This window comes from Salmo salar, chromosome ssa13, assembly GCF_905237065.1.
Source record: "Salmo salar chromosome ssa13, Ssal_v3.1, whole genome shotgun sequence".
NCBI lineage: Eukaryota > Metazoa > Chordata > Actinopteri > Salmoniformes > Salmonidae > Salmo > Salmo salar.
The window spans coordinates 95,444,099-95,472,041 of record NC_059454.1 but is presented as its reverse complement, the minus strand read 5'-3'; the positions used below and the strand labels follow the sequence as shown (position 1 = coordinate 95,472,041).

At 41.7% G+C, this 27,943-nt stretch overlaps 1 protein-coding gene across 6 annotated transcripts; it reads left to right on the top strand.

Moving 5' to 3' along the window:
• Positions 1-27,943, top strand: LOC106568133 (exportin-7). Of its 6 annotated transcripts, none has more exons than XM_014138179.2 (30): positions 1-273; positions 2,780-2,926; positions 3,294-3,387; positions 3,490-3,571; positions 3,696-3,780; positions 3,874-3,939; positions 4,054-4,158; positions 4,277-4,442; positions 5,243-5,316; positions 5,400-5,519; positions 5,656-5,802; positions 7,458-7,630; positions 7,704-7,897; positions 8,021-8,126; positions 15,855-15,990; positions 17,553-17,626; positions 17,707-17,787; positions 17,894-17,957; positions 18,081-18,189; positions 18,621-18,816; positions 19,030-19,137; positions 19,832-19,897; positions 20,223-20,305; positions 20,398-20,612; positions 20,751-20,889; positions 25,526-25,590; positions 25,686-25,778; positions 25,868-25,972; positions 26,164-26,291; positions 26,386-27,943. In XM_014138179.2, exons 1-30 carry the CDS (start codon positions 223-225, stop codon positions 26,477-26,479), a joined length of 3,366 nt encoding a protein of 1,121 aa, XP_013993654.2. In that variant the 5' UTR covers positions 1-222; the 3' UTR covers positions 26,480-27,943. The 6 variants fall into 6 exon arrangements, with proteins under 6 accessions (XP_013993654.2, XP_013993655.2, XP_013993653.2 ...); XM_014138180.2 differs by having other exon boundaries at positions 3,871-3,939; positions 25,868-25,966; XM_014138178.2 differs by having other exon boundaries at positions 3,871-3,939.

Sequence of the window (27,943 nt, the reverse complement as noted above, 5' to 3'; positions counted from 1 at the left end):
CCATTCCAGAACAGAAACTAGCAACATTAAGCAGTTTCCCTTTAAGAGCCATGTAAACAAAGAGCGGGTTTGCTTATATGAGAGGTATTTTATTTTGCACTTTTTATTCTGTGAAGTTGCACGGGGTTCTAAAGGGGGTTCCAACGATTGCGCGAGCGTAAATGCTTTCTGAATGTGAAAATCTGCGCTCATTCACTTTGTCAGGGGGAGTGAGATAGTTCAATGGGAGTGAGAGAGGAGCATGAATGGAGCAAAATGGCGGATCATGTGCAGGTAACCACAGCTTTATGTTTTGTAATATATCAATCCTCTATAAGCCTTTGAATGAGCTGTAATATATATTTCGATGCGTAATTTAATATAGAGAGAGTGAATGCATCCATAAAGCGGTCGTGGTACAGGTTGTGTGCGATATGTGTAGCTAGGATGCGAGCTGCAGTGTTGACTTGTGGCCTGTCATCGTGTAGCTTTCGCCGTTTAAAGATGCGGACCCGAAAACAAAACATTGGTGTTTATGAAACATGGCTAACTGTTAACTAGCTAGGACTGTTTCTACTGGGCGAATGTATTGATTGTAGCAGCTATCCACCTTGTCATTCTGTTTTATCTCGTGCCTTTTTTACGAAGTAAAGAACATCTTTAACATGTATGTTCAATGGGTCGGCCTATCTGCTAGCAAGGATGGGGAAAATGCAAGCCAGTTAGTTGACAGTAGCTAACTAGCTAGCACTAATTCATTGGTTAGCAACTCTCATACTTCATCCTTCGCGTCCTGAACGAAATCCGGTCAAATGTAATTATTGATTATGTTTTGCTTGCTTGATCAGACCTTTGAAATGCACCGCTATTTGTAATTTACCACGCTAGGTTAACTGTTGCTAGCTTACAGGTATAGCAACACGACATTCTCCCGCGCGACCCTCTTCGTTTTTTTTTTGTGAGCTGACATGTAGCTAGCTTGGAACCTGGCTCGTGGACGGTGTTGTCGTTATTATACTTATTAAACCCCACCGTGCATATTTTGCAACCCAAACAAGAATGTGCTACTCCGAAACGGACACACCTAGCAAGTTAACTAGATAACGTTATCTGGCATGGAACATAACACATTAATAACTAGGTATCATTCTAGGTATCATTCTATCTGAGAATATAGCTACCATTAGCTAGCTAATCAGGTGACAATTAACTTTGCCAAACAACTAGCTTCGTCTTTCCAGCCAATGTGCTAAAGTAAGATAGCTTAGCTGGGATGCTTGCTGTCACGTGGGCACATTTTTGTACAACTGACTGACATTAGTTAGCTACTGTTAGTTAGCACTTGCAGCTAACTGTCATATCAAGCAGACGATAGATTAACAGTAACTATATCTGCCTCAAGCTTTCTGTAACTACTGTTTGTGTTATTAGCAACTTGCCACTGAAAGTGTCGGCGTCTGCTGATGTGAGTAGGTAGCTGGCTAATTGTTATTTTGCTAAGTCAGACAGGTATATATGTATGTGTTGATTAAATGAAGTCTTCACCCCACCCAGGTGGCTAATTCTGTGCATTATATACATTATTTTAGAGATGCTTGGTGTCAGTATTTTTATTTGATTTTTTACGTTAGCTCAGCAGGCTGATGGTGAGAGTGCCAGATAGATATCTAGTTTAGTAATAATAATTACAGATGTAAGCGCGCTGAGGCAGCGCTTCCTGGTCAGGGTGTCTGACTGTGTGACGTAACTGTCTCTTATTGCAAAGTCATCATGGACAGCACGGGACACACACACAACAGGGTCCAGACACACAAATTCTGTTCTGGCCTGCTCAGAACATTCGTTCTTGCCAATGTTCTCAGGAACCATCAGCATGACATGATGATCTAACTAGCCCACCCAAATCCTTAGTAGATGTACTGCACAGCATCAGGATTGTTGTAGTAGTAATATTAGTAGGTGTGTGTGTGGTACACTATGAGTCAGACTCAGCAGCAGCAGTGTTGGGGTATTGAGCTCTTATCTATGTCTAGCAGTCCTCTTCTCCCTAGCCATGTGCATCCAACTCCCTCCCTAGACTAGTACATCCTGTACTATATCAGTAGCTAGCATCAGACTGGCCCTGGGATTCTGCTGACTTGTCCTTTAAACAATATGATGTTGGTTAGGCTAGCTGGGGTGTGCATGCATGAGTGGTTATGTAGTTCTTTACAACAATGGAGTTACTAATGCTAAATGAGGTGAATAGACTACTGCATTGTTACATCCGTTAGCTGGATGGATTTACTTTGTGAGTTAGTTAAACCTTATTATGTTAGTGTTGTGTATTGGGGTAGGTTAACTAACTGTGGGGTTTCCGGTCCCACCCACTCCCTAAAGCAGTAAAGGCTGCTGAGGGGATGACGGCTCATAATAATGGCAGGAATGGAGTCAATGGAATGGTATGAAACACATGGTTTCCATACAGCCTCCACTGCCCTATAGCCACTACATCGGTCTGTGTCTGGCTGGTGTTTAGCCCCTGTGTTTCTATCTAACAAGGGTCATATTCAATAGGGTGCTACTGAATGTTTATTTTGGTAAACTTTTTTGTCTTTGTAAAACAAATTGAGCGAGGCATGTCTATTTTCCGAAATAAGCTATAGTCTTTCTTATTTCTGTCTGAACGCTCCACAACGTTGTGCCGTACTGATTGCTCACAGCCCAATATAACTGTCTACACCTGTATCCTGGCTGTTGATGAGGGATGTTTTTTGGTGCTCTACTCACTTAGGTCTCTCTCTCCTGTGTGTGTGAGTAGAGCCTAGCCCAGCTAGAGATCCTGTGTAAGCAGCTGTACGAGACAACAGAGACTGGGGTGAGGTTGCAGGCAGAGAAAGCTCTGGTGGAGTTCACTAACAGCCCCGACTGTCTCAGCAAGTGTCAGCTACTACTGGAGAGAGGCAGCGTGAGTAGTACACGCACACACACACTGACATTATATCAATAAGCTGTTGATATTTACCATATTACCTGATTAAAAAGGGTGGCAGGCTTCCTAGCAGTTAAAAGCTTTGGGCCATTAACCAAAAGGTCGCTGGTTCGAATCCCTGAGCGGACTAGGTGAAAAACCGTTTGATGTGCCCTAGAGCAAGGCACTTAACCCTAACTGCTCCTGTAAGTAGCTCTGGATAAGAGCATCTGCTAAATGATTAAAATGTAAAAATGACTGACAGTGTTTACTGTATGACTTGCTATTTTAGCTCAGCTGATGTGTTGTCTCTATCACTGTCCATGCTTGTATTCCCATCTTTTCTCTCTCTCTCTCTCCCCAGTCTTCCTACTCTCAACTTCTTGCAGCTACCTGTCTGTCTAAACTGGTTTCGCGCACCAGCAACCCTCTTCCCTTGGAGCAGCGCATCGACATCCGTAAGACTCACTTACACACATCCCACCAGTCTATATTCATGCTGTACAAGTTAGTCCATAAGGCTCATGTGTGTGTGTGTGTGTGTGTGTGTGTGCATGCAGGGAACTATGTTCTGAATTATCTGGCGACGCGGCCGAAGTTGGCAGAGTTTGTTACCCAGGCTCTGATCCAGCTGTACTCCAGGTAAACCTCTCCCTGCTCCTCTCTCCTCCTCTCTTCATCCCTCTCTCCTCCATGTGAGTGATTCTCTCCCTTGTTTTTGTCTCCTCCAGGATCATCAAGCTATGTGTTTTTGTGTGTGTTTCAGGATTACGAAGCTTGGCTGGTTCGACTGTCAGAAAGACGACTATGTCTTCAGAAACGTCATCGCAGATGTCACACGCTTCCTACAGGTACAAACGTGTGTGTGTGTGTAGCCAATATAATTTGTTTTCTTGAAGTAGGTAGTGGACTGATCAAAGCTGTCTTTCTTTGTCTGTCAGCAGGACAGTGTAGAACATTGCATCATAGGAGTCACCATCCTATCCCAACTGACCAATGAGATCAACCAGGTACTCTACCTCTCTTTCCTCTCCTCCACATCTCCCTCCTCTCCTCTTACTTCCCCTTCTCCCCTCTAATCTGAAGTGGTGGTTGTGTTGTTGTGTTTGTTGTTGTGTGTACAGGCAGATACCAGCCATCCTCTGACCAAACACAGGAAGATTGCATCATCGTTCAGAGACTCGTCCCTCTTCGACATATTCACCCTGTCCTGCAATCTCCTCAAACAGGTGTGTGTGTGAGATGATGGTTGTGGTGGGTGTGTGAGAGGGATTGTATTAATGTGTTGACATACCTATTGACATCCATTTCCAGTTGTTCTTGTGAACTCAATGTGTGTGTGTCTAGGCGTCGGGTAAGAACCTCAACCTGAATGATGAGAGTCAGCATGGTCTACTGATGCAGCTACTGAAGCTCAGTCACAACTGTCTGAACTATGACTTCATCGGAACTTCCACAGACGAGTCCTCTGATGACCTCTGCACTGTTCAGATCCCCACTTCCTGGAGATCAGGTAAGACATTCTGTCAATTCTGTAAAATAGCAGTACTGCGTCACCTATTGCTGGTGTTGGGGTAACGCGTTACGTAATCAGATTCCTTTTATGAGTAGCGGAGTAAAGTAACATGTTACTTTTTCAAATTGGGTAATATTATTACAATTACAATGGGGAAACAACGCAAGCGTTGTTTTCAGAGTCATATCTCTAGCGGCCGCGTGTTTCGACTTGTTTCCTCATTTAATTCTCGAGCGAACGGAGAAAGGCTGAAGAAATGTAGTAAAGTATTGAGGGAGCACCTCTGATCTTTGCCATTTATCGTTTCTGGGATAGCAAAGCCTATAGAAGGTTTTCCCGTCTAGTGGCGAGTGTACCCTCTATACATCTCTGTGTCAGTGTACGTGCGGTCTATAACCAGAACTGGTGGCTCAAGAGAAAGATTTTGAATGAAAAGATAGGAAATGTTTGGCTTGCAGTACATATGGCTAATTAAGCAGCTCATATGATAGTGCAGCACTTGTAGACTAGCACAGGAAAGCATCGCCACAGATGAAAGGAGAATCGAGTGATCAAACCTGAGTTAATAAGTAGCCTGTCTTTGGTAGAGCGCACCCGGTTCGCTTTGCTCCCGCCGACATTCAAACAACCGGTGAGATTTTTTTAATGAAAGTAACTCAAAGTAGTATAACGTGTTACTTTCCAAACAAAGTAATATTGTAAAGTAACTAGAAATATGTATTACATTTCAAGTAACTAATCCCAACACTGCCTATTACTGTGTACTAACCTAATCTGTCTCTCTCTTTCTCTCACAGCGTTTTTGGATTCCTCCACTCTCCAGCTCTTTTTTGATTTGTATCATTCCATCCCTCCCTCCCTCTCCCCGTTGGTGAGTAAAGCGGAGTGTGTGGCTTGTATGTTCACTTCAGTACAGGATGGGTGTATTGTTTAATGCTCTGTGTGTGTGTGTAGGTGTTGTCGTGTCTAGTCCAGATAGCATCAGTGAGGAGGTCTCTGTTCAACAACGCAGAGCGAGCCAAGTTCCTCTCTCACCTGGTGGATGGAGTCAAGAGGATACTAGAGAACCCACAGGTAACACACACACTATTACATGTTACAAGACTCTTAAATTCTGTTATTCCTTCAAATTTGGTCCCCCCTTATTTTGGGTGAAATCATAACACATTTTATGCTACAAGTAACTAACAATGCTGTCTTTGTGTTCCAGAGCCTCTCAGACCCTAACAACTACCATGAGTTTTGTCGTCTGTTGGCGCGACTGAAAAGTAACTACCAGCTGGGAGAGCTGGTCAAAGTAGAAAACTACCCAGAAGTCATCAGGCTTATAGCCAACTTCACTGTCACCAGTCTACAGGTACTATGTGTGTCTGTCTGTGTGAGACCCTGGAGGCAGATTGGTGCATGTCTTGGTAAACACAGACATTTCATAAATAGTCCTTCTTAATCTGCCCTTCTATACCTCTCAATGATCTTGTTAGATGTTAACTTCTTACGGCTGAAATCCCGTGAACGGGATCGATATGACAACAGCCAGTGAAAGTGCAGAGAGACAAATTCAAACAACAGAAATCTCATAATTAAAATTCCTCAACCATACAAGTATTTTACACCATTTTAAAGATAAACTTCTCGTTAATCCAACCACAGTGTCCGATTTCAAAAAGGCTTTACAGCGAAAGCACACCAAACGATTATGTTAGGTCAGCACCTAGTCACAGAAAAACAGCCATTTTTCCAGCCAAAGAGAGGAGTCACAAAAAGCAGAAATAGAGAGAAAATGAATCACTAACCTTTGATGGTCTTCATCAGATGACACTCATAGGACTTCATGTTACACAATACATGTATGTTTTGTTCGATAAAGTTCATATTTATATCCAAAAATCTCAGTTTACATTGGGGCGTTATGTTCAGTAATGTTTTGCCTCCAAAACCACTGGTGATTTTGCAGAGAGCCACATCAATGTACAGAAATACTCATCATAAATGTTGATGAAAATACAAGTGTTATGCATGGAACTTTAGATAAACTTCTCCTTAATGCAACCGCTGTCAGATTTCAAAAAAGCTTTACCGAAAAAGCACACCATGCAATGATCTGAGTACGGCGCTCAGACACAAAAACAAGCCAAAAATATATCCGCCATGTTGGAGTCAACAGAAATCAGAAATAGCATTATAAATATTCACTTACCTTTGATGATCTTCATCAGAATGCACTCCCAGGAATCCCACTTCCACAATAAATGATTGTTTTGTTTGATAAAGTCCATCCTTTATGTCCAAATACCTCCTTTTTGTTCGCGCCTTCAGTTCACAAATCCAAATTCACGACGCGCAGGTCAGACAAACTCCAAAAAATCCATTACAGTTCGTAGAAACATGTCAAACGATGTATAGAATCAATCTTTAGGATGTTTTTATCATAAATCTTCAATAAGATTTCAACCTGAGAATTCCTTTGTCTTTAGAAATGCATTGGAACTCAGCTACCTCTCACGGGCGCACGCATGGCTGAAGCTCATGCCCATCTGGCAGACACCTGATACAATCAGCTCTTATTCCCCTCCACTTCACGGTAGAAGCATCAAACAAGGTTCTAAAGACTTTTGACATCTAGTGGAAGCCTTAGGAAGTGCAATAGGACCCCACAGACACTGTATATTGGATAGGCCAAGACTTGAAACACTACAAACCTCAGATTTCCCACTTCCTGGTTGGATTTTTTTCTCAGGTTTTTGCCTGCCATATGAGATCTGTTATACTGACAGACATCATTCAAACAGTTTTAGAAACTTCAGAGTGTTTTCTATCCAAATCTACTAATAATATGCATATCTTAGCTTCTGGGCCTGAGTAGCAGGCAGTTTACTCTGGGCACCTTCATCCAAGCTACTCAATACTGCCACCCAGCCATAAGAAGTTTTAACGTTCTGCCGAAAACCTTGTTCTCCTTACTGAGATAACAATGACAATTTTCTGATAACTTTTATATTGTGTGTGTTGCAGCACTGGGAGTTTGCCCCTAACTCTGTCCACTACCTGTTGAGCCTGTGGCAGCGCCTGGCAGCGTCTGTCCCTTACGTTAAAGCCACCGAGCCTCACCTGCTAGAGACATACACACCTGAAGTCACCAAGGCCTACATCACCTCACGCCTCGAGTCTGTCTGCATCATACTCAGGTAACACACACAGACACACACACTCTCACAGATGAAATTATGAAACGTTGAAATAATTTTCACGTCTGTGAAGGGATGGGTTAGAGGACCCTCTAGATGACGCAGGGTTAGTCCAGCAGCAGTTAGACCAGCTCTCCACCATCGGTCGCTGTGAATACGAGAAGACCTGTGCCCTATTGGTCCAGCTCTTCGACCAATCAGCACAGACCTACCAGGAACTACTGCAGTCTACCAACTCTAGTACCATCGACATCACTGTCCAGGAGGGTACGTCTCTTTCCCTCTCAATCAATCAATGAAGTATGTCAAAATATAGCTTTTAACAACACGTTTTTGTTACCAGGGAGGTTGTTGTGGTTGGTTTATATAATTATATTTCTATATCTATAGGGAGGTTAACATGGTTGGTGTATATAATTGGGGCGGTCATTGGAGGAAGAGTGTCCTTCGCCTCTACAGATGAACAAGACGCCATGGACGGAGAACTAGTCTGTCGGTAAGTTCACACACAAGTAACCTCACCCTAACCAATACCACTACCTATTAGGCTAGTGGACAATCCTCAAAAAGGGCTTTAGTTTTTGAGATACCCATACCCTAGGTATAACAAAGCACAAGCATGTTTTTCCATATCTCTGTCTCCCATACAGGGCATTTGGAAAGTATTCAGACCCCTTCACTTTTTCCACATTTTGTTAGACTTTAGAGTAAGGCTATAATCTATTACATTGATGAGCGAATTCTACACACAATACCCCATAATGACAAAGTGAAAACAGTTTTTTAGAAATGTTTGCAAAAAAGAAATGAAATGCATTATTTATATACAGTTGAAGTCGGAAGTTTACATACACCTTAGCCAAATACATTTAAACTCCGTTTTTCACAATTCCTGACATTTAATCCTAGTAAAAATTCCCTGTCTTAGGTCAGTTAGGATCACCACTTCATTTTAAGAATGTGAAATGTCAGAATAATAGTAGAGAGAATGATTTAGTTCAGCTTTTATTTCTTTCATCACATTCCCAGTGGGTCAGAAGTTTACATGCACTCAATTAGTATTTGGTAGCATTGCCTTTAAATTGTTTAACTTGGGTCAAACGTTTCGGGTAGGCTTCCACAAGCTTCCCACAATACGTTGGGTGAATTTTGGCCCATTCCTACTGACAGAGCTGGTGTAACTGAGTCAGGTTTGTAGGCCTCCATTTGCGACCAAGCTTTAACTTCCTGACTGATGTCTTGAGATGGTGCATCCACATAATTTTCCATCCTCACGATACCATCTATTTTGTGAAGTGCACCAGTCCCTCCTGCAGCAAAGCACCCCCGCAACATGATGCTGCCACCCCCGTGCTTCATGGTTGGGATAGTGTTCTTCGGCTTGCAAGCCTCCCCCTTTTTCCTCCAAACATAACGATGGTCATTATGGCCAAACAGTTCTATTTTTGTTTCATCAGACCAGAGGACATTTCTCCTAAAAGTACGATCTTTATCCCCATGTGCTGTTGCAAACCGTAGTCTGGCTTTTTTATGGCGGTTTTGGAGCAGTGGCTTCTTCCTTGCTGAGCGGCCTTTTAGGTTTCAGAAGAAAGTTATTTGTTTCTGGCCATTTTGAGCCAGTAATCGAACCCACAAATGCTGATTAGAGGTCGACCGATTATGATTTTTCTACGCCGGTACCGATACCGATTTATTGAAGGACCAAAAAAAGCCAATCTTTTTGAATTTTTAAAGTTTTTGTTTTTACATTTATTTGTAGTAATGACAATTACAACAATACTGAATGATCAATGAACACTTTTATTTTAACTTAATATAATACATAAATAAAATCTATTTAGTCTCAAATAAATAATCTAACATGTTCAATTTGGTTTAAATAACGCTAAAACACAGTGTTGGAGAAGAAAGTAAAGGTGCAAGATGTGCCATGTAAAAAAAGCGTTTAAGTTCCTTGCTCAGAACATGAGAACATATGAAAGCTGGTGGTTCCTTTTAACATGACTCTTCAATTGTCCCAGTTAAGAAGTTTTAGGTTGTAGTTATTATAGGAATTATGACGCGTCGACTATTTCTCTCTATACAGTTTGTATTTCATGTACCTTTGACTATTTGATGTTCTTATTGGCACTTTAGTATTACCAGCCTAATCTTGGGAGTTGATAGGCTTGAAGTCATAAACAGCGTTGTGCTTCAAGCAAGGCTAAGAGCTGCTGGCAAACGCAGTAAAGTGCTGTTTGAATGAATGCTTACGAGCCTGCTGCTGCCCACAACCGCTCAGCCAGACTGCTCTATCAAATCAAACACACAGAAATACGAGCCTTCGGTCATTAATATGACAACGTTTATTCTTTCAGTGAAATACGGAACCGTTCCGTATTTTATCGAACGGGTGGCAACCCTAAGTCTAAATATTGCTGTTACATTGCACAACCTTCAATGTTATGTCATAATTATGTAAAATTCTGGCAAATGAATTACGGTCTTTGTTAGGAAGAAATGGTCTTCAAACAGTTTGCAACGAGCCAGGCGGCCCAAACTGCTGCAAAACCCTGACTCTGCTTGCACTGAACGCAGGAGAAGTGACACAATTTCCCTAGTTAATATTGCCTGCTAACATGCATTTATTTTAACTAAATATGCAGGTTAAAAAATATATACTTCTGTGTATTGATTTTAAGAAAGGCATTGATGTTTATGGTTAGGTACATTTGTGCAACGATTGTGCTTTTTTTCGCGAATGTGCTTTTGTGAAATCATCCCCCGTTTGGTGAAGTTGAAGTAGGCTGTAATTTGACGATCAATTAACAGGAACCGCATTGATTATATGCAACGCAGGACAAGCTAGTTAACCTAGTAAAGCTTTGCTTGATTTACAATCTGATACGTCAGTCCTTATTCGTCCTGCTGATAAGGGTGGGTCGGTTGTACTCATGGATAGGACAGCTTATGTAAATGAGTGTCATAGACATCTGCTTGACAACACCTTTTACAAGAAACTCAGAAGTGACCCTACTTCCCAATTTCAGAATACTATCTTTTCTGTCCTAGATGGGTATTTAAGTTCTGGTCAGATAACCAAAAAAGGACATGACTTTTTGGCTATTCAACACCCTAAAATTGCCACTTTCTATACTTTGCCGAAATTACACAAGAATGTTACAAACCCTCCATGGCGCCCTATTGTAGCGGGCATTGACGCAGTAACGGCCCCTCTATCTACTTTTGTTGACTTTTTTATTAGACCACTTGCAGAACAGCTCCCCTCCTTTGTAAAGGACACCAGCAGTATGATCTCTATCATTGAATCTCTCGATCCTCTCACTGAGAATACCTTGTTAGTTACTTTTGATGTTGAGTCGTTATACACTAATATTCCACACGAGGGCGGTATTGAAGCTATGGAACATTTTCTTCTGCAACGTGACCCTAATGAATTACCTTCCAGTGCATGCATTATAACATTGGCTGAAATAGTACTCACACAACTATTTCATGTTTCTAAATGATTTCTTTACTCAGACGAAGGGTACTGCTATGGGATCCCCCATGGCTCCTAACTATGCTGATTTGTATGTGGGTTACATGGAGAAACAGTCTATTTTCAATCCTCTCAAAAATGTTTTCTTGCCTAACATCATTATTTGGAAACGGTATATTGATGATATTTCTGTTCTATGGAGGGGTGATGCAAAACAGCTCCAGGCATTCCATGCTTTTCTTAACCCCTGTTCTGAGCATCTGAGATTTACTATGCAATCTGATACACGTCAAATCAGTTTTCCTGATCTTGTGTGAAAATAATGTTCTATACACTGATCTTTACAGGAAACCTACTGATCGTAACAGTTTGTTGAGGACTGACAGTTGTCACCCACTTCCCTTGAAAAATAGTTTGCCCTACAGCCAATTCTGTCGAATCAAAAGAATTTGCAAAAAACAATCAGATTTCGACAGAAATATGGCTGAGACGCAAAGAAAGTTCAAGGAGAGGGGGTACAAAAATGATCAGATTAATATTGCCATTGATAAAATTCAAAACAAAACGAGACATGACCTTTTTCAAGGTCAGTCTCGCAAAAAGATGCATTCTTGCGTTCTAACTACCCGCTATTCAAAGTGCTCTGAACAAATTAAGGGAATTGTGCACAAACACTGGCACATTCTAAAATACGATGATCATCTCGGTAATGTGTTTTCGGACCTTCCCTTGGTCGTATTCTCGCGGGGCAGAAATCTGAGACCAATTGGTACACTCTGATTTACCACCCCAAGATATTCCTGAACAACGTCTATTTGCGCCTCTACTGGATGGAAATTACAAGTGTAATGGCTGTGCTCAATGCAATGGCACTTATAAATGTAGATCCTTCAAACACCCACAAACAGGGAAATCTATCCCAATTAAAGGTGTTACTACGTGCTCCACCAAGGCAGTTATTTATCTTATAACTTGTCCTTGTGGTAAAAATGATGTGGGTAAAACAAAGCGTAAATTAAAAGTATGTATCTCAGAGCATCGTAGCACCATTAGGTGCAAAAACTTGACTTACCCAGTTGTGGCCCACTTTTTGGAAGCAAACCACTCAATTTCGTCTCTGCGTTATATTGGCATCGAACATGTCACCCTCCCTAGGAGAGGGGGTGACCTTGATAATTTATTGTTAAAACGAGAGGCTGCCTGGATCTTTAACTTAAAGACCCTTGCACCCTTCGGTCTCAACATAGACTTTGATCTTAAGCCATTCTTGTGATTATTGTGACTTTGCCACTGTAATTGTTTGTAAGCTTGTGTAGTCTAAAATGAATCTATGATCGTATGGTATCCATTTGTTTTCTTGTATGGTGTTCTTTGAATGCCATTTTTATATTTGAGAATTAACCAATGATATTAGGCCACACTTGGCCATGATTACAGACACCTGTGTGTCTTTTGACACTATATAAACGAGTCATCTCGCAGTGTTTGTGATCATACCCTGATGAAGACAGCTTGGCTGTCGAAACATTGGATATTACATTTTTGCATCTGAGCTCCTAGAGTGTGCGGCTCTCCCTTATTTTCAAGTTTTCTACTCCGCTAGCCAGCACCTCGCCTTAATAGGTGTGCGTTTCTTTTCCTTCTAGATTACAACCTAGTAATATCAACACCCATGTGTAGTTAACTTGTGAAGATGGGTTTAATACTAGCTAGCAACTTACCTTGGCTCCTTGCAGCCACAAGGTCCTTTTGACACTGCACTCGCGTAACAGGTGGTCAGCCTGCCACGCAGTTTCCTCGTGGATTGCAATGTATTCGGCCATAATCGGCACCCAAAAAGGCGGATTACCGATTTGTTTTGAAAACTTGAAATTGGCCCTAATTAATCGGCCATGCCGATAAATCGGTCGACCTCTAGTACCCATGTTCAAAATCAATTACGTAGTCCGTCATTGCAACTGAAATGTGTCTCGTAACGCTGTCAAAGTTCAAATACGCCTCGTAGGCACAGTTTTGCTCTTTAAAACCTGTTAGGGACAGACGTTCCGCTAGCAGAACGCCTCACCAATATCCAATGGTATAGAGTGGCGCGAATTACAAATACCTCAAATGCAAAAACTTCGATTTCTCAAACATATGACTATTTTACACCATTTTAAAGACAAGACTCTCCTTTATCTAACCACATTGTCTGATTTTAAAAAGGCTTTACAACGAAAGCAAAACATTAGATTGTCAGGAGAGTGTTGTTTTGGTTCGAAATAATCCATAGTTATATCCAAATAGCTCCGTTTTGTTCGTCAAGTCACTATCCGAAGGGTGACGCGCCGGTGCATTTCGTGACAAAAAAATTCAAAATATTCCATTACCGTACTTCGAAGCATGTCAAACGCTGTTTAAAATAAATTTTTATGCTATTTTTCTCATAAAATAGCGATAATATTCCAACCGGGCGACGTTGTGTTCATTCAAACACTGAAAGAAAAAAATTGAGTCGTCTCGTGCACGTGCGCCTCAGTGTCATTGTTCTCAGAAGTACCACTCACAAAAACCCCTGCTGTTTTTCGCCCAGAGACTGGAGAGCTCTCATTCCACTTTCTGGCGCCTTCCTAGAGCCAATGGAAGCCTTAGAAAATGTCACGTTACAGCAGAGATGCTGTATTTTTGATAGAGATGCCCTAGAAGGAGAACAAATTGTCAGACAGGGCACTTCCTGTATAGAATCTTCTCAGGTTTTGGCCTGCCATATGAGTTCTGTTATACTCAGACACCATTCAAACAGTTTTAGAAACGTTAGTGTTTTCTATCCAAATGTACTAATTATATGCATATTGTAGTTTCTGGGCAGGAGTAGTAACCAGATTAAATCGGGTACGTTTTTTTATCCGGCCGTGAAAATACTGCCCCCTATCCCAAACAGGTTAAGAAACACAGAATCCAGTGCTCTGATCAAAGTTCCCATTCTGTCATCCTGGGTCAAATCCTCCGCGGATATTTCCAGTGCTGTATCTCTTGCTCTTCCCTCGAGCAATAATACCACTGCAAGTGCTTGCTTTTTCTTGTCCAGATTGGTAACCCGTGTCCAGATTCCAAGTAAATTTTTCCAACTCTCATACGACCTCTTCTCATCGACGCGAGGTGGCACATTTGTATTTATTAGCCATCTTCTGAAACCAATGTGATCTCCAAATGACACAACTAGGTTCCAGTTTAGCAGTTTACTTCACAATATCAGCGCGGTATTACACTCTGGCCCGGTCCAACAGGGACTAAAACTTCTGCGCAGGTGCACTTCTAACAGAGGGAGAGGACCATAATAACAGAAATATAGGGCTACTTAAAGCATGAAATTAACTCATGCATTGGTCTGAGAAACTGCAGTAATCACAAGATGCCTATAAGGACATAAGCCATTTATGGCAAGCAAGAGGCTCCTTAGGATGGTGTAACTTGCTTTATGTGATCGTTTATGGTGGCTGGGAATTGAATGTGAGATGGTGGTCTTTGTGCACTATGCTTTGTGCATCAGCTCAGGGATCAACTTCAAAAGTAAATGTGTGTGGAGCTGTGCTATGTCCCTCATAACCAACACTTCTTATTAATAGTCTATGATCTAGCTACACTAACGTTTAAGTAACCTGAGGTCACCCTCACAGGTTCTGTCACTCTCCATCTCCTGCTGGGCATTCCCCAGTACATAATCAATGCCAACCACCCACACTTAATATTGGCCAAATTATCATCTGACCTGACTTCCAAAGGAATATAAAGAAAAAAGTGCTTTAAGATTCCCTAATGTTGTTTGTTTCTGTATGTACGGCAGACAATTGACTACTTGTATTCAACATTTTAGCAACTTGCAATATTGAGTTATGTGGCCCAAGTTGACTGAGAACATATTCTCATTTACAGCAACGACCTGGGGAATAGTTACACTGAGTTAAGAGGGTGTGTTACAATATCTATCAATGTAACCACTTTCACAGTAAAATATTTGGACAACCATCCATTTCATAAAATAGTAGACCCTAGAGATATGGAAAACATGGTTGTGTTTTGTTATACCTCAGGTAGGGGCATCGCCACATTTTTGGGGCCTTGCCACTAGCCTAATACATTGAGTGCACAAAACATTATGAACACCTTCCTAATATTGAGTTGCACCCTCAGAACAGCCTCAATTATTTTCTTGCCCATTCATCCTCTGAATGGCACACATACACAGTCCATGTCTCAAGGTTTAAAAATCATTCTCCCTTTAATCTACACTGATTGAAGTGTATTTAACAAGTGACATCAATAAAGGATCATAGCTTTCACCTGGTCAGTCTGTCATGGAAAGAGCAGGTGTTCCTAATGTTTTGTTCACTCAGTGTACATGTCCTATTGTAAATGTACCTCAGGATACAGCAGCAGATGAGTCAATCGTGTGTGTCTCAGGATGCTTTTTAAAAATATATCTTTTAATTTAACTAGGCAAGTCGGTTAAGAACAAATTCTTATTTTACAATGACGGCCTAACCCGGGCAACGCTGGGCCAATTGTGCGCCGCCCTGTGGGACTCCCAATCACAGCCGGTTGTGATACAGCCCGGGATCCCTCCAGAGTCTCTAGTGACGCCTCGAGCACTGAGGTGCAGTGCCTTAGACCACTGCGCCACTCGGGGGCCCTGATGCTGAGTCAATCACACGTGTGTGTGTGTGTGTGTGTGTGTGTGTGTGTGTGTGTGTGTGTGTGTGTCAGGGTGCTCCAGTTGATGAACCTAACAGACTCGCGGCTGGCCCAGGCGGGTAACGAGCGGTTGGAGTTGGCCATGCTCAGCTTCTTTGAACAGTTCAGGAAAATCTACATCGGCGACCAGGTGCAAAAGTCCTCCAAGGTAAATACTTTTACCACACACACACAGAGTTATGTTTCAGACCTCAAACATGATTTAATGTTGATGAGTCCACATGTCATACTGTCTTGTTTAGATCCACAGCTATCTCTATCTCTCTCCGTTCCTCTCTACGCATGACTAACTCTTTCTCTCTCTATTCCTCTCTTAGCAAGACTAACTCCGTTACTATCAATTCAAGGGGCTTTATTGGCATGAGAAACATATGTTTACATTGCCAAAGCAAGTGAAATAGATAATAAACAAAAGTTAAACAAACAATACAAAATGAGCAGTTAACATTACACTCACAAAAGTTCCAAAGGAATAGAGACATTTCAAATGTCGTATTATGGCTATGTAGTGTTGTAATGATGTACAAAAGGGGAAAAAATCAACATAAATATAGGTTGTATTTACCATGGTGTTTGTTCTTCACTGGTTGCCCTTTTCTTGTGGTAACAGGTCACAAATCTTGCTGATGCGATGGCACACTGGTATTTCACCCAATAGATACGGGAGTTTATCAAAATTAGATTTTTTTTTTTCTCGAATTCTTTGTGGCTCTGTGTAATCTGAGGGAAATATGTGTCTCTAATATGGTCATACATTTGGTAGGAGGTTAGGAAGTGCAGCTCAGTTTCCACCTCATTTTGTGGGCAGTGTGCTCTTGAGAGCCAGGTCGGCCTACAGCGGCCTTTCTCAATAGCAAGGCTATCTTCCTTCCTCTCATGACTAACTCCATCTCTCTCCATTCCGTTCTCTGTCTGTAGCTAGTGGGAGTTGTGTTATATTTGAACTAGTAGCTCTTTTGTCTGTGGGTGTGTTAGTGCTGACACACAGCCTTGGGCTGACTGACTGACTGAGTGTGTTTTGTTTGTGCTGGGCAGAGGCTGCGAAATGTGAACAGTTCAGATAAGTGGTGACAGTCGAGAGAGCAGCCCTCCCCCAACGTGTCTGTTTGGTGTGGTCTTCTACTTATCCTTCCCTATCCCTTCTTAGTGACATGGTCAGTTTTACTGTTAACATGGTGGATAAAGTAGGTGGAATCATGGCTAACCAGAGAATTCTCCGTGGAGTGGAGGCAGGGGAGTAGTTCTAGAATAATTAATATGATGAGGGTTCTGGAATGTCTCATTTCAGGTTGTGTATGTGTGAGATGGACCGTATGAGTCTGAGGTGGCAGAATAAAGAACACCCCAGACCTGCAGGAGATACACACCCCTCTATGACACCCCCTACCCTAACCCCCTGATACTAAGGCAAACCATCCTCAGCTCTGCTCAACTTAACACTATCACACAGACTCTCTTGATCTCGCTCACCCTCACACACTACTTTACCTCAGCTCAGGGTTTGGTGGAATGTGCAGCCATGTTGGGGAGATGAGAGCAGAGCTGATTGGTGTGTGTTTGTCTTTAACCCTGTGGAGATGTATGACTAGTGCTACGCTGCTGGCAGCTGTTACTGTTTGTGATTATATCATAGTTGTCCTACTGTGTAGTTGCGCACTCTCCAGGGGATCTTCCAATGGTTAATGGCGTGTGTCTGTGTGTGTGTCACAGCTGTACCGGCGGCTGTCAGAGGTTCTGGGGCTGAATGATGAGACCATGGTACTCAGCGTCTTCATTGGAAAAATGTGAGTTTCAACACTTCCTGTGTTACTACTACTGCTGGTTCTATGAACTAACCACTGATTAATACCATTTGTGATTGCAGCATCACCAATCTGAAGTACTGGGGCCAGTGTGAACCAATCACTTCCAAGACACTTCAGTTACTCAATGACCTCTCCATAGGATATCCTTTTGCACGTGTGTGTGTGAGAGAAGGGGGGGGGGGGGGTGTATTTGGTATTCTGTTATATTCCAACTCCTGTGTTGTCTCTTTGACGGTGTGTGTGTACGTACAGCAGTGTGAGGAAGTTGGTGAAACTCAGCGCTGTTCAGTTCATGCTGAACAACCACACAGTAAGTACCCTGACCTTTGACTCTTCACCCTGACCCTTAACACTAACCACCTGAAACTCAATGTATGCTTTTTCATCCAGTTCTTTTCCCATAATGCCCTTATCCTTTCTCCTATGATGTCAGAGCGAGCACTTCTCCTTCCTGGGCGTGAACAACCAATCAAACCTCAGCGACATGAGGTGTCGCACCACGTTCTACACCGCACTGGGACGCCTGCTGATGGTCGACCTAGGTAGACACACACACACACACACACACACACACACACACACACACACACACACACACACACACACACACACACACACACTACAGTCTACAGGATTATCAGTAATGATCTTATTTGGATAATTACAAACTTTTCATTCTTTCACCTAGGGCTGTGATGATACCAGTATCATATATTTTTTCCATGGTAAAAATGAAAACACGAAGCAGATCAAACTCGTTGGTCCTTTAAAACCTGTTGTATGTAAAATATAGTGTGCTATAGCTTGGAAAAATAAATCAATGTGACTCTGGATGACAAGATGATGATGTTTGTTTCCAACATTAGGGCTGTTTTCCTAAACAAGTTAAATCCACTTCGTGTGTTGGTCCCTTGCCGTGATACTGGTATCGTCCCAGCCCTACTTTCACTTTGTTTTCATCTTGTGTGTGTAGGTGAGGATGAGGACCAGTTTGAACAATTCATGCTTCCCCTAACGGCGGCGTTTGAAGCAGTGGCTCAGATGTTCAGCACCAACACATTCAACGAGCAGGAGGCGAAGAGGACGTTGGTAGGACTGGTCAGAGACCTGAGAGGTATCGCTTTTGCCTTCAACGCCAAGACCAGCTTTATGATGCTCTTCGACTGGATGTATCCTTTACTGACCCCTGACCTTTACGGACCAGGGGCCTGCTTAGGAGGTTGAAAGGTTAAAGAACGTTCAGATAGAAATGCATTGTGTAGAAGAGATATGACTGTCTGTCATAGAATAGGAAATCACTGTAGAGTTGTGAATTGCAAGTAGTGTTGTCCTTCACTTGAAGTCTCATTGGTGCACAGTGTTGTTCTTAACCCCTCCCCCAGCTACCCAGCCTACATGCCCATCCTGCAGAGAGCTATAGAGCTCTGGTACCACGTACCAGCATGCACCACTCCTGTCCTAAAGCTCATGGCTGAGCTAGTCCACAACAGGTACACAAACATTCATACAGTCAGAACCCTGACACTTCTCCCTCGACCTCTAACCCCTGACTTCCAACCCTTTGTAGGGATTAACACCAATTTCCTGAACAAGTGCCTTCCTGATTACCAAGATAAAAACATTTTTTTAAGTATCTCGAACAATAATATAACATTTCTATGCAACACTAATGCAAAAACAGAAAATATGCCATGCTAGAAACCTGCATTATTTAGGCTAGTCTCCAATAGAAAACGTCTACATGGCTTCTATAACTTACACTGCTACACACGACTTCTCCACGCAGTCACGGTAGGTCATTTCCATCCCAGGTTTCTCCTCTACAGTTTGTTCATTCAAATAACTATCCAAACGGCAGCTGTGTTGCACAACAGAGGCTCCAAAATATAAATTACTAACTACTGCTAACAAAACACCTAATACATTGTGTCTGCAAAAGCGCTCAAGGAAATTGACACTCGCAACATTGTTCCAAGTTGTTACACTAACAAAAGCAAGGGCACTGGCTTGACTAGAAGGTCAGATTCACATGGAATTGATCGGCAGCAGTCCATGGTGCGGATTCTACACAGTTTGCTTGTCTGTCACAGGGAAAATATCCAATGCTGCGCTAAACAAACAGTCACCACGTAAGTGAGTTTTCATAGTAAAAACAGCCATAATCTTTCCAAATTCCCCTGATAGCCAGACAGCTGCTCTGCAAGGGGAGAGGAAAGAGCCAACAAGCTGGGTGTCATCTTTCAGTCAACGGTAAAACGACCCTGTCATTTTCACTAGCTATAAGAACTAGTAGTTAAAACTATAGGTTACATAAACAAAATAGTGTGACGACTTTGAGTTGATTTAATTACAACAAATACAACAAGAAACCGTTAGATACCTGCAAGTGTTTCTCAATTTATAGTGATTAGAATTATGTCCGTTCCACAATTGCGGGTATTAAATGCTTTTAGATAGCATTTCTGGTTGGAAGGATCTCGGGATACTTGGCAAAGGCTTGCAATTTTCTCAGGATGGAAAATTGGTAAATGTTTGAGGAAAATATGAATCCTTAACTCTGTGTCTGTGTTTCCAGGTCACAGAGGTTACAATTTGATGTGTCATCACCCAACGGAATCCTGCTTTTCAGAGAAACCAGCAAGATGATCACCACCTATGGTACTACACTCACTGGAGCAATGTAATTGGTTGGTCAGCCACACATTTTTTTATATATTAATTCCCTTGGTTCTCTCTCTCCCCTTCTCCAGGTAACCGTATCCTGACCATTGGGGAGGTGCCTAAGGACCAGATGTACAGTGTGAAGCTGAAGGGTGTCAGTGTGTGTTTCTCCATGCTCAAGGCTGTGCTCTCTGGGAACTATGTCAACTTCGGGGTGTTCCGTCTCTATGGAGATGACGCACTGGACAACGCACTACAGACCTTCATCAAACTGCTGCTGTCCATACCACACAGCGACCTGCTGGTACACACACACTCCTCTCCAACCCTCACAGCGAAGTACTTCCCTGAACATTCTAAATATGTCTGACAATGACAGTTTCAGCACACTTAATCTCCTTCTTTCTCCCTCCCCCCTTCTCTTTCTCCCTCCTCACTCCAGGACTATCCCAAGTTGAGCCAGTCGTTCTACAGTCTGTTGGAGGTGTTGACTCAGGATCACATGAACTTCATTGCTTCTCTAGAACCGCATGTCGTCATGTACATACTGTCATCTATCTCCGAGGGACTCACTGCACTGGGTAATGTATATACATACACACACTGCACCGAGAAATTATACATACACAGTATACCGCTGCACTGGGTAATGTATATACAGTTGAAGTCGGAAGTTTACATACACTTAGGTTGGAGTCATTAAAACTCGTTTTTCAACCACTCCACAAATTTCTTGTTAACAAACTATAGTTTTGGCAAGTCGGTTAGGACATCTACTTTGTGCATGACCCAAGTAATTTTTCCAACAATTGTTTACAGACAGATTATTTCACTTATAATTCACTGTATTACAAATCCAGTGGGTCAGAAGTTTACATACACTAAGTTGACTGTGCCTTTAAACAGCTTGGAAAATTTCAGAAAATTATGTAATGGCTTTAGAAGCTTCTGATAGGATAATTGTGAATTGGAGGTGTACCTGTGGATATATTTCAAGGCCTACCTTCAAACTCAGTGCCTTTTTATCATGAGAAAATCCAAAGAAATCAGTCAAGACCTGGTTCATCCTTGGGAGCAATTTCCAAATTCCTGAAGGTACCACGTTCAGCTGTACAAACAATAGTACGCAAGTATAAACACCATGGGACCACGTAGCCGTCATACCGCACAGGAAGGAGATGTGTTCTGTCTCCTAGAGATGAACTTACTTTGGTGTGAAAAGTACAAGTCAATCCCAGAACAACAGCAAAGGACCTTGTGAAGATGCTAGAGGAAAAAGGTACAAAAGTATCTACATCCACAGTAAAACAAGTCCTATATAAACATAACCTGAAAGGCCGCTCAGCAAGGAAGAAGCCACTGCTCCAAAACCGCCATAAAAAAGCCAGACTACGGTTTTCAATTGCACATGGGGACAAAGGTCATGCTTTTTGGAGAAATGTCCTCTGGTCTGATGAAAGAAAAATAGAACTGTTTGGCCATAATGACCATTGTTATGTTTGGAGGAAAAAGGGGGAAGCTTGCAAGCTGAAGAACACCATCCCAACCGTGAAGCACGGGGGTGGCAGCATCATGTTGTGGGGGTGCTTTGCTGCAGGAGGGACTGGTGCACTTCACAAAATAGATGGCATCATGAGGGATGAAAATTATGTGGATGCAACATCTCAAGACATCAGTCAGGAAGTTAAAGCTTGGTCGCAAATGGGTCTTCCAAATGGACAATGACCCCAAGTATACTTCCAAAGTTGTGGCACAATGGCTTAAGGACAACAAAGTCAAGGTATTGGGGTGGCCATCACAAAGCCCTGACCTCAATCCCATAGACAATTTGTGGGCAGAACTGAAAAAGCATGTGCGAGCAAGGAGGCCTACAAACCTGACTCAGTTACACCAGCTCTGCCAGGAGGAATGGGCCAAATTCACCCAACTTATTGTGGGAAGCTTGTGGAAGGCTACCCTAAACGTTTGACCCAAGTTAAACAATTTAAAGGCAATGCTACCAAATAATAATTGAGTGTATGTAAACTTCTGACCCACTGGGAATGTGATGAAAGAAATAAAAGCTTAAATAAATCATTCTCTCTACTATTATTCTGACATTTCGCATTCTTAAAATAAAGTGGTGATCCTAACTGACCTAAGACAGGGAATATTTACTAGGATATAATGTCAGGAATTGTGAAATACTGAGTTTAAATGTATTTGGCTAAGGTGTATGTAAACTTCCGACTTCAGCTGTACATACACACACTGCACCAGGAAATGGTACATATACAGTATACCACTGCACCGGGTGATATATACAGTGACTTCAGAAAATGTTCACACCCCTTGACTTTTGTTGTGTTGCAAAGTGAGATTAAAACATATTTAATTGTCATTTTTCATCAACGATCTACACACAACATTCATGTTAGAATTTTTCTTCAACTTTGACATCTATAAAAAATTCATGAAAAATAAAACGCTAATATATCTTGATTCGATTCAACCCCCTGAGTCCATACATGTTAGAATCACATTTGGCAGCGATTACAGCTGTGAGTCTTTCTGGGTAAGTCTCTTAAGAGTTTTGCACACCTGGATTGTACAGTATTAGCCCATTTTAATGATTTTAAAATTCTTCCATCTCTTTTTAGTTGGTTGTTGATCATTGCTAGACAACCATTTTCAGGCCTTGCCATTAGATTGTCAAGCTGATTTAAGTCAAAACTGTAACTAGGCCATTCAGGAACATTTAATGTCATCTTGGTAAGCAACTCCAGTGTAGATTTGGCCTTGTGTTTTAGGTTATTGTCCTGCTGAGGTTGAATTTGTGGTTGAAATTTGTTTGAAATTTACTGCTCGACTGAGGAACCTTACAATTATCTATATGTGTTGGGTATAATCGTGTTAAACAATAGCTGTCATCCAAGGTGGCTACTTATATTTGAAGAATCTCAAATATAAAATATATTTAGATTTAACACTTTTTGGTTACTACATGATTCTATATGTTATTTCATAGTTTTGATGTCTTCTATTATGTAGAAAATAGTAATAATAAAGAAAACCCCTTGTATCAGTAGGTTTGTCCAGACTTTTGACTGGTACTGTATATAACATTCTATTGGTTTCAAGAATTTTGTATAATTTTAAGTAGAACAATTTTAGGTTTTGAATCTGGCGTCGTTTTGCCTATCAGTTCATAAACCATGTAATCAGTACATCAAAATCTCTTAACTATTTTTCAATCTATATGGCACAGCTGTCAATTTTTTTGGTCCTTAAATGAAACTGGTATACTTAAAAAAGATATATATTCATCACCATTTTCTTTAACCAATGTTGGTCTTTAATGCAGGGCCGACAGACAAGTTCCTTACTTTTCCCCCTTCCACTTGCCTCTTCCATTTTTGCAGTAATGCTGCAAATTTGGGTAGAGCAGACATTTCCATATTTTTGTTAGCTGCATGTGTGACAACTCCACCAGTCCTATTTATGATATAATTTACAAAGATTATACTTTATTTTTATTTTTTTCAATTAGTATATTTACGTTTAACCACTTTGTTGTATTATTTGTTCTGTCTTTTCTGGTGGATTAAACTGAAATTGCAACCAACTTTTTTTTTATGGCTTGTTTTAAAAATAGCGATATTTTGGAGATTTCATTTTCAAATAACTGAAAGTGAGAGGTTGTAATCTGAATAAAGGGAAAAAGGCCGTTCTTGAACATGGCGTGAGACATTCTTACTAATCTGCTAGAGAACCAGTTGGAATTTAACTATAACTTTTGTATGACTGACACCTTTTAGTGAGAGGTTTAATGCTTTAATATTTAGTCATTTTTGCCCTCCAAATTCATATTCATTTTATAAATAGGCCTGTTTAATGTTGTGTGGCTTGCCATTCCAAATAAAGTTGAATATGTTTTGCTCATATAATTTAAAAAGCAGGTCACTAGGTGTAGGCAAAACCATACGCAAATAGGTAAACTGTGATATGACTAAAGAGTTAATCAGGGTGAGTATTCCACAAATAGACAGGCATTTTCCTTTCCATGGCAGCAAGATCTTAACTATTTTTGCTAACTTTCTATTAAAATGTATTGTACTGAGATCATTTCTTTCTTTTGGATATGTATACTGAGTATGTACACATCATCATCAGACCATTTTATTGGTAAACTACACAGTAATTTAAAAGTTTTATTTTTTTTGTGACCCAATACATAATATAGTACACTTATCACACTTTGGTTGTAATCCAGAGAGGTTAGAAAAGTATCTTGATCCTCTATTAGGCTGTGGAGTGATCCAAATTGTGGATTTAAAAGAAAGCTTGAATCATCGGCGTACAATGACACCTTTTTGTTTTTAAGCCCTGGATTTCTAATCCCTTGATATTATTGTTGGATCTGATTTTAATAGCTAACATTTCAATGGCCATAATAAATAGATATGCCGATAGTGGACAACGTTGTTTTACTTCTCTTGACAGATTAAAACTTTCTGAGAAGTAGCCATTATTTACTATTTTACACCTAGGGTTACTATACATAACTTTAACCCATTTTATAAGAGATTCCCCAAAATTGAAATATTCCGGGCAGTTATATATAAACTGCAGTTGTACTTTATCAAAAGCCTTTTCAAAGTCAGCTATGAAAACCAGGCCTGGTTTCCCTGATATTTCATTGTGTTCTATTGTTTCCAGTAGTTGCCTTATATTATCTCCAATGTATCGTCCATGTAAAAAACTTGTCTGATTAGGTAATGTATGTGCCAATTAGTTGATGGTCCGACTGCATTCTGTCCCCTACCAACACTTTATTTATTTATTATTTACTTGATGACCTTGGTGGGGGCACCCCACCAGAATCCCCACCGGCTAGGTACAAGGTCATCAAGGTACTCATTAGCAGCTTTGAGAAATTCCTTGTATATTATGCTCACCCATCAGGGGGCTCTGGCTTTGTTGGACCAATCCTGCCAGGCAGGCTCAGAATCTTGAGGGGGCGGTGCTGCTCTAGAAGGTCTCTGACTGCATTTATCTTTTTGTTTTGGCTGCGTATAGGCTACTTACAGTAGGCCCATAAAACAGATCAGGACTTCTCCTTAGTGTATGGGTCTCTCAGGTGGCTGTATAGGGTTGTGGACTGTTCCATCATGATAGGACAATAAATAAATCAACTATATTTATAATTTATTTTAAAATGACTAACGTGTGTTGTAGATACTATGGTGTGTACTGGGTGTTGTTCCAGTCTGGACCATATCGCCACCTACCTGTTCAAACAGGTAACCTCTCCCTCTGTTCATCTGTAATCTATTAATATCATTTTATACATACATGTATGTACATATATTGATGCTAATGTATTGTTTCTGTTTAGCTGTCTCGCTCCACTAAGAAACGGCCTGTTGCCATGGCAACAGACGAACGCTTCCTACACATCATGCAGCAACACCCAGAGATGATCCAACAGGTACACACACCCCAAACACACACACACACACCGATCTCGCTCTCTCGCACACTCACTCACACTAATCATTCTGTGTGTTTGTCCTACAGATGCTGTCCACAGTGTTGAACATCATCATCTTTGAGGACTGCAGGAACCAGTGGTCCATGTCCAGACCTCTACTGGGCCTCATCCTGCTCAACGAGAAGGTACAGGTACACAACCACATCCACACACCCATTATCCAACCATTCCCTGGAAGACGTGGAAATTGTTGCTGAGTGGACTATCCTGGCTAAAAAAAGGAAAGAAAAAAACCTAACACACCAGCCTCGTCCTGTGTGGGTCTCCATTCCTGCAGTATTTTGCCGATCAGAGAACATTCTTTTTTTGTGTGTGTGTGTAGTATTTTGCAGACCTGAGGAACAGCATTGTGAACAGCCAGCCTCCAGAAAAGCAGCAGGCCATGCATCTCTGCTTTGAGAACCTGATGGAGGGGATAGAACGCAACCTGCTAACCAAGAACAGAGACAGGTACACACAATTCCATTGACTGTGTGTGCGCGCTCACTTTGTGTGTGTGTGTGGTAACTTTGTTTTTTAACTGTGTGTATATTAATCTGTGCAGGTTCACCCAGAACCTCTCGGTGTTCCGGAGGGAGGTGAACGACAGCATGAAAAACTCTTCATACGGAGTCAACACCAATGACATGATGAGCTGACATTCCACACACGCACACCTGCTCCACACAGAGCAGCTTCCCAAAACTCAACCCCCTCCACTCCTCCTCTCACCCCTCTTCCTCTTCTCACCCCCTCTTCCTCTCCCTTGTGGTTCCACCCCCCTTTTTATAGAAGCCTATATAAATATACAGACCTATTTTAAAGCCAGTCTGTAGAGGTCACCCTGCTACTCGCTGGGAGGAGAGGAGGATGAGGATATCTCTACACACTCTGGAGGGAGAGAATCTGCTGGGGGGATGAAGGTGAAAAGGGAGAAGCCGGTAAATGTAGTTCTCTGCTTCTGCCTGCCTTGTATAGAAACACAACAAATCAAGTGTACATTTTTTTTCATAACATTTTGAACAATGTTTATATTGATTGAATTTAAAACACAAAATGAGAAATGTGTGATTGAACTTTTTACAGTGTAGTGAGTCAGTGCACCTGTCTGTCTGTGTGTGGGGGGAAAAAACTTTCTACGGGGGATGAGAGGAGCGAGAAAGTAGAGAGCACTAGAGCTGTGAAGGGGTAGAGACAAAGAGAGTGAGAAACTGTCCATTTTGCACATTTTCCTCTGGCCCTCTGATTTGAGTGATGTAAATACCCACCACTGTTACTCCCTAGGCACTGCCCCTAGACACCACCTTTACTCTCTATGCACTGTCCAAAGCCCCTAGACACCACCTTTAGCCCCTAGACATTTAAGCCTAGAAAATAATTGGTTGGGTGTAGGTGTGGGGCAGGGTTATGGGAGTAGGTTTGGGTTAAGGTCATGCTCCACTTTACCCTCTGGTAGGCTGGTTGGAGCTGACACTAACCTCAGGGGAGTCGGTTGGGTTAGGGGAGAGTGAAGTGTCTCAGCATGCTAGCTAGTGTGTAGGGGTCACAGATCTGATAACAGAAAGGAGCGTGGCTGCAGTCTATCTCTGGAGTAGGTGTGACTCAGAGTGTGTGTGTGCGCGCGTGGCCTCTCGTGGTGCTGTAAAGGAGCGGTGCGCTCCAGACAGAACCTTCCAGGACATTCTAGAACGTTCAGCTCTCGTTTCCGAGCTCCCTGAAGGATAGTTTATTTCTAATTGAGAAACTAAAGAAGAATGCAACCTTTTGTAGAACAGAGAGCTGTGTATTACAGGGAAATGGGTGGTAAGAAAAAGACAGAACTGTGTATTAAAGAGATGTGGGTTCAGAGTTCATTAGCAACTTGTGCTACTCTACAGGTGTTGCTGCTAACTGTTTGTGACAACTAGCTCATCTCTAACAATGTTGATTTGACTTCCTGGTTTATTGTTTTGGTTCCCTAAAGTGTGTGTGTGTGTGTGTGTGTGTGTGTGTGTGTTGGATCGGTACCTTGGTTCTCTGATGTGAGTGTGTGTTGGATCGGTAGTTTGGTTGAGTTGTGTGGATGTCTGCTACATATTATAGTGTCGGCATTGTGACTGCAAATAAACGTTATTTGGTTTGTA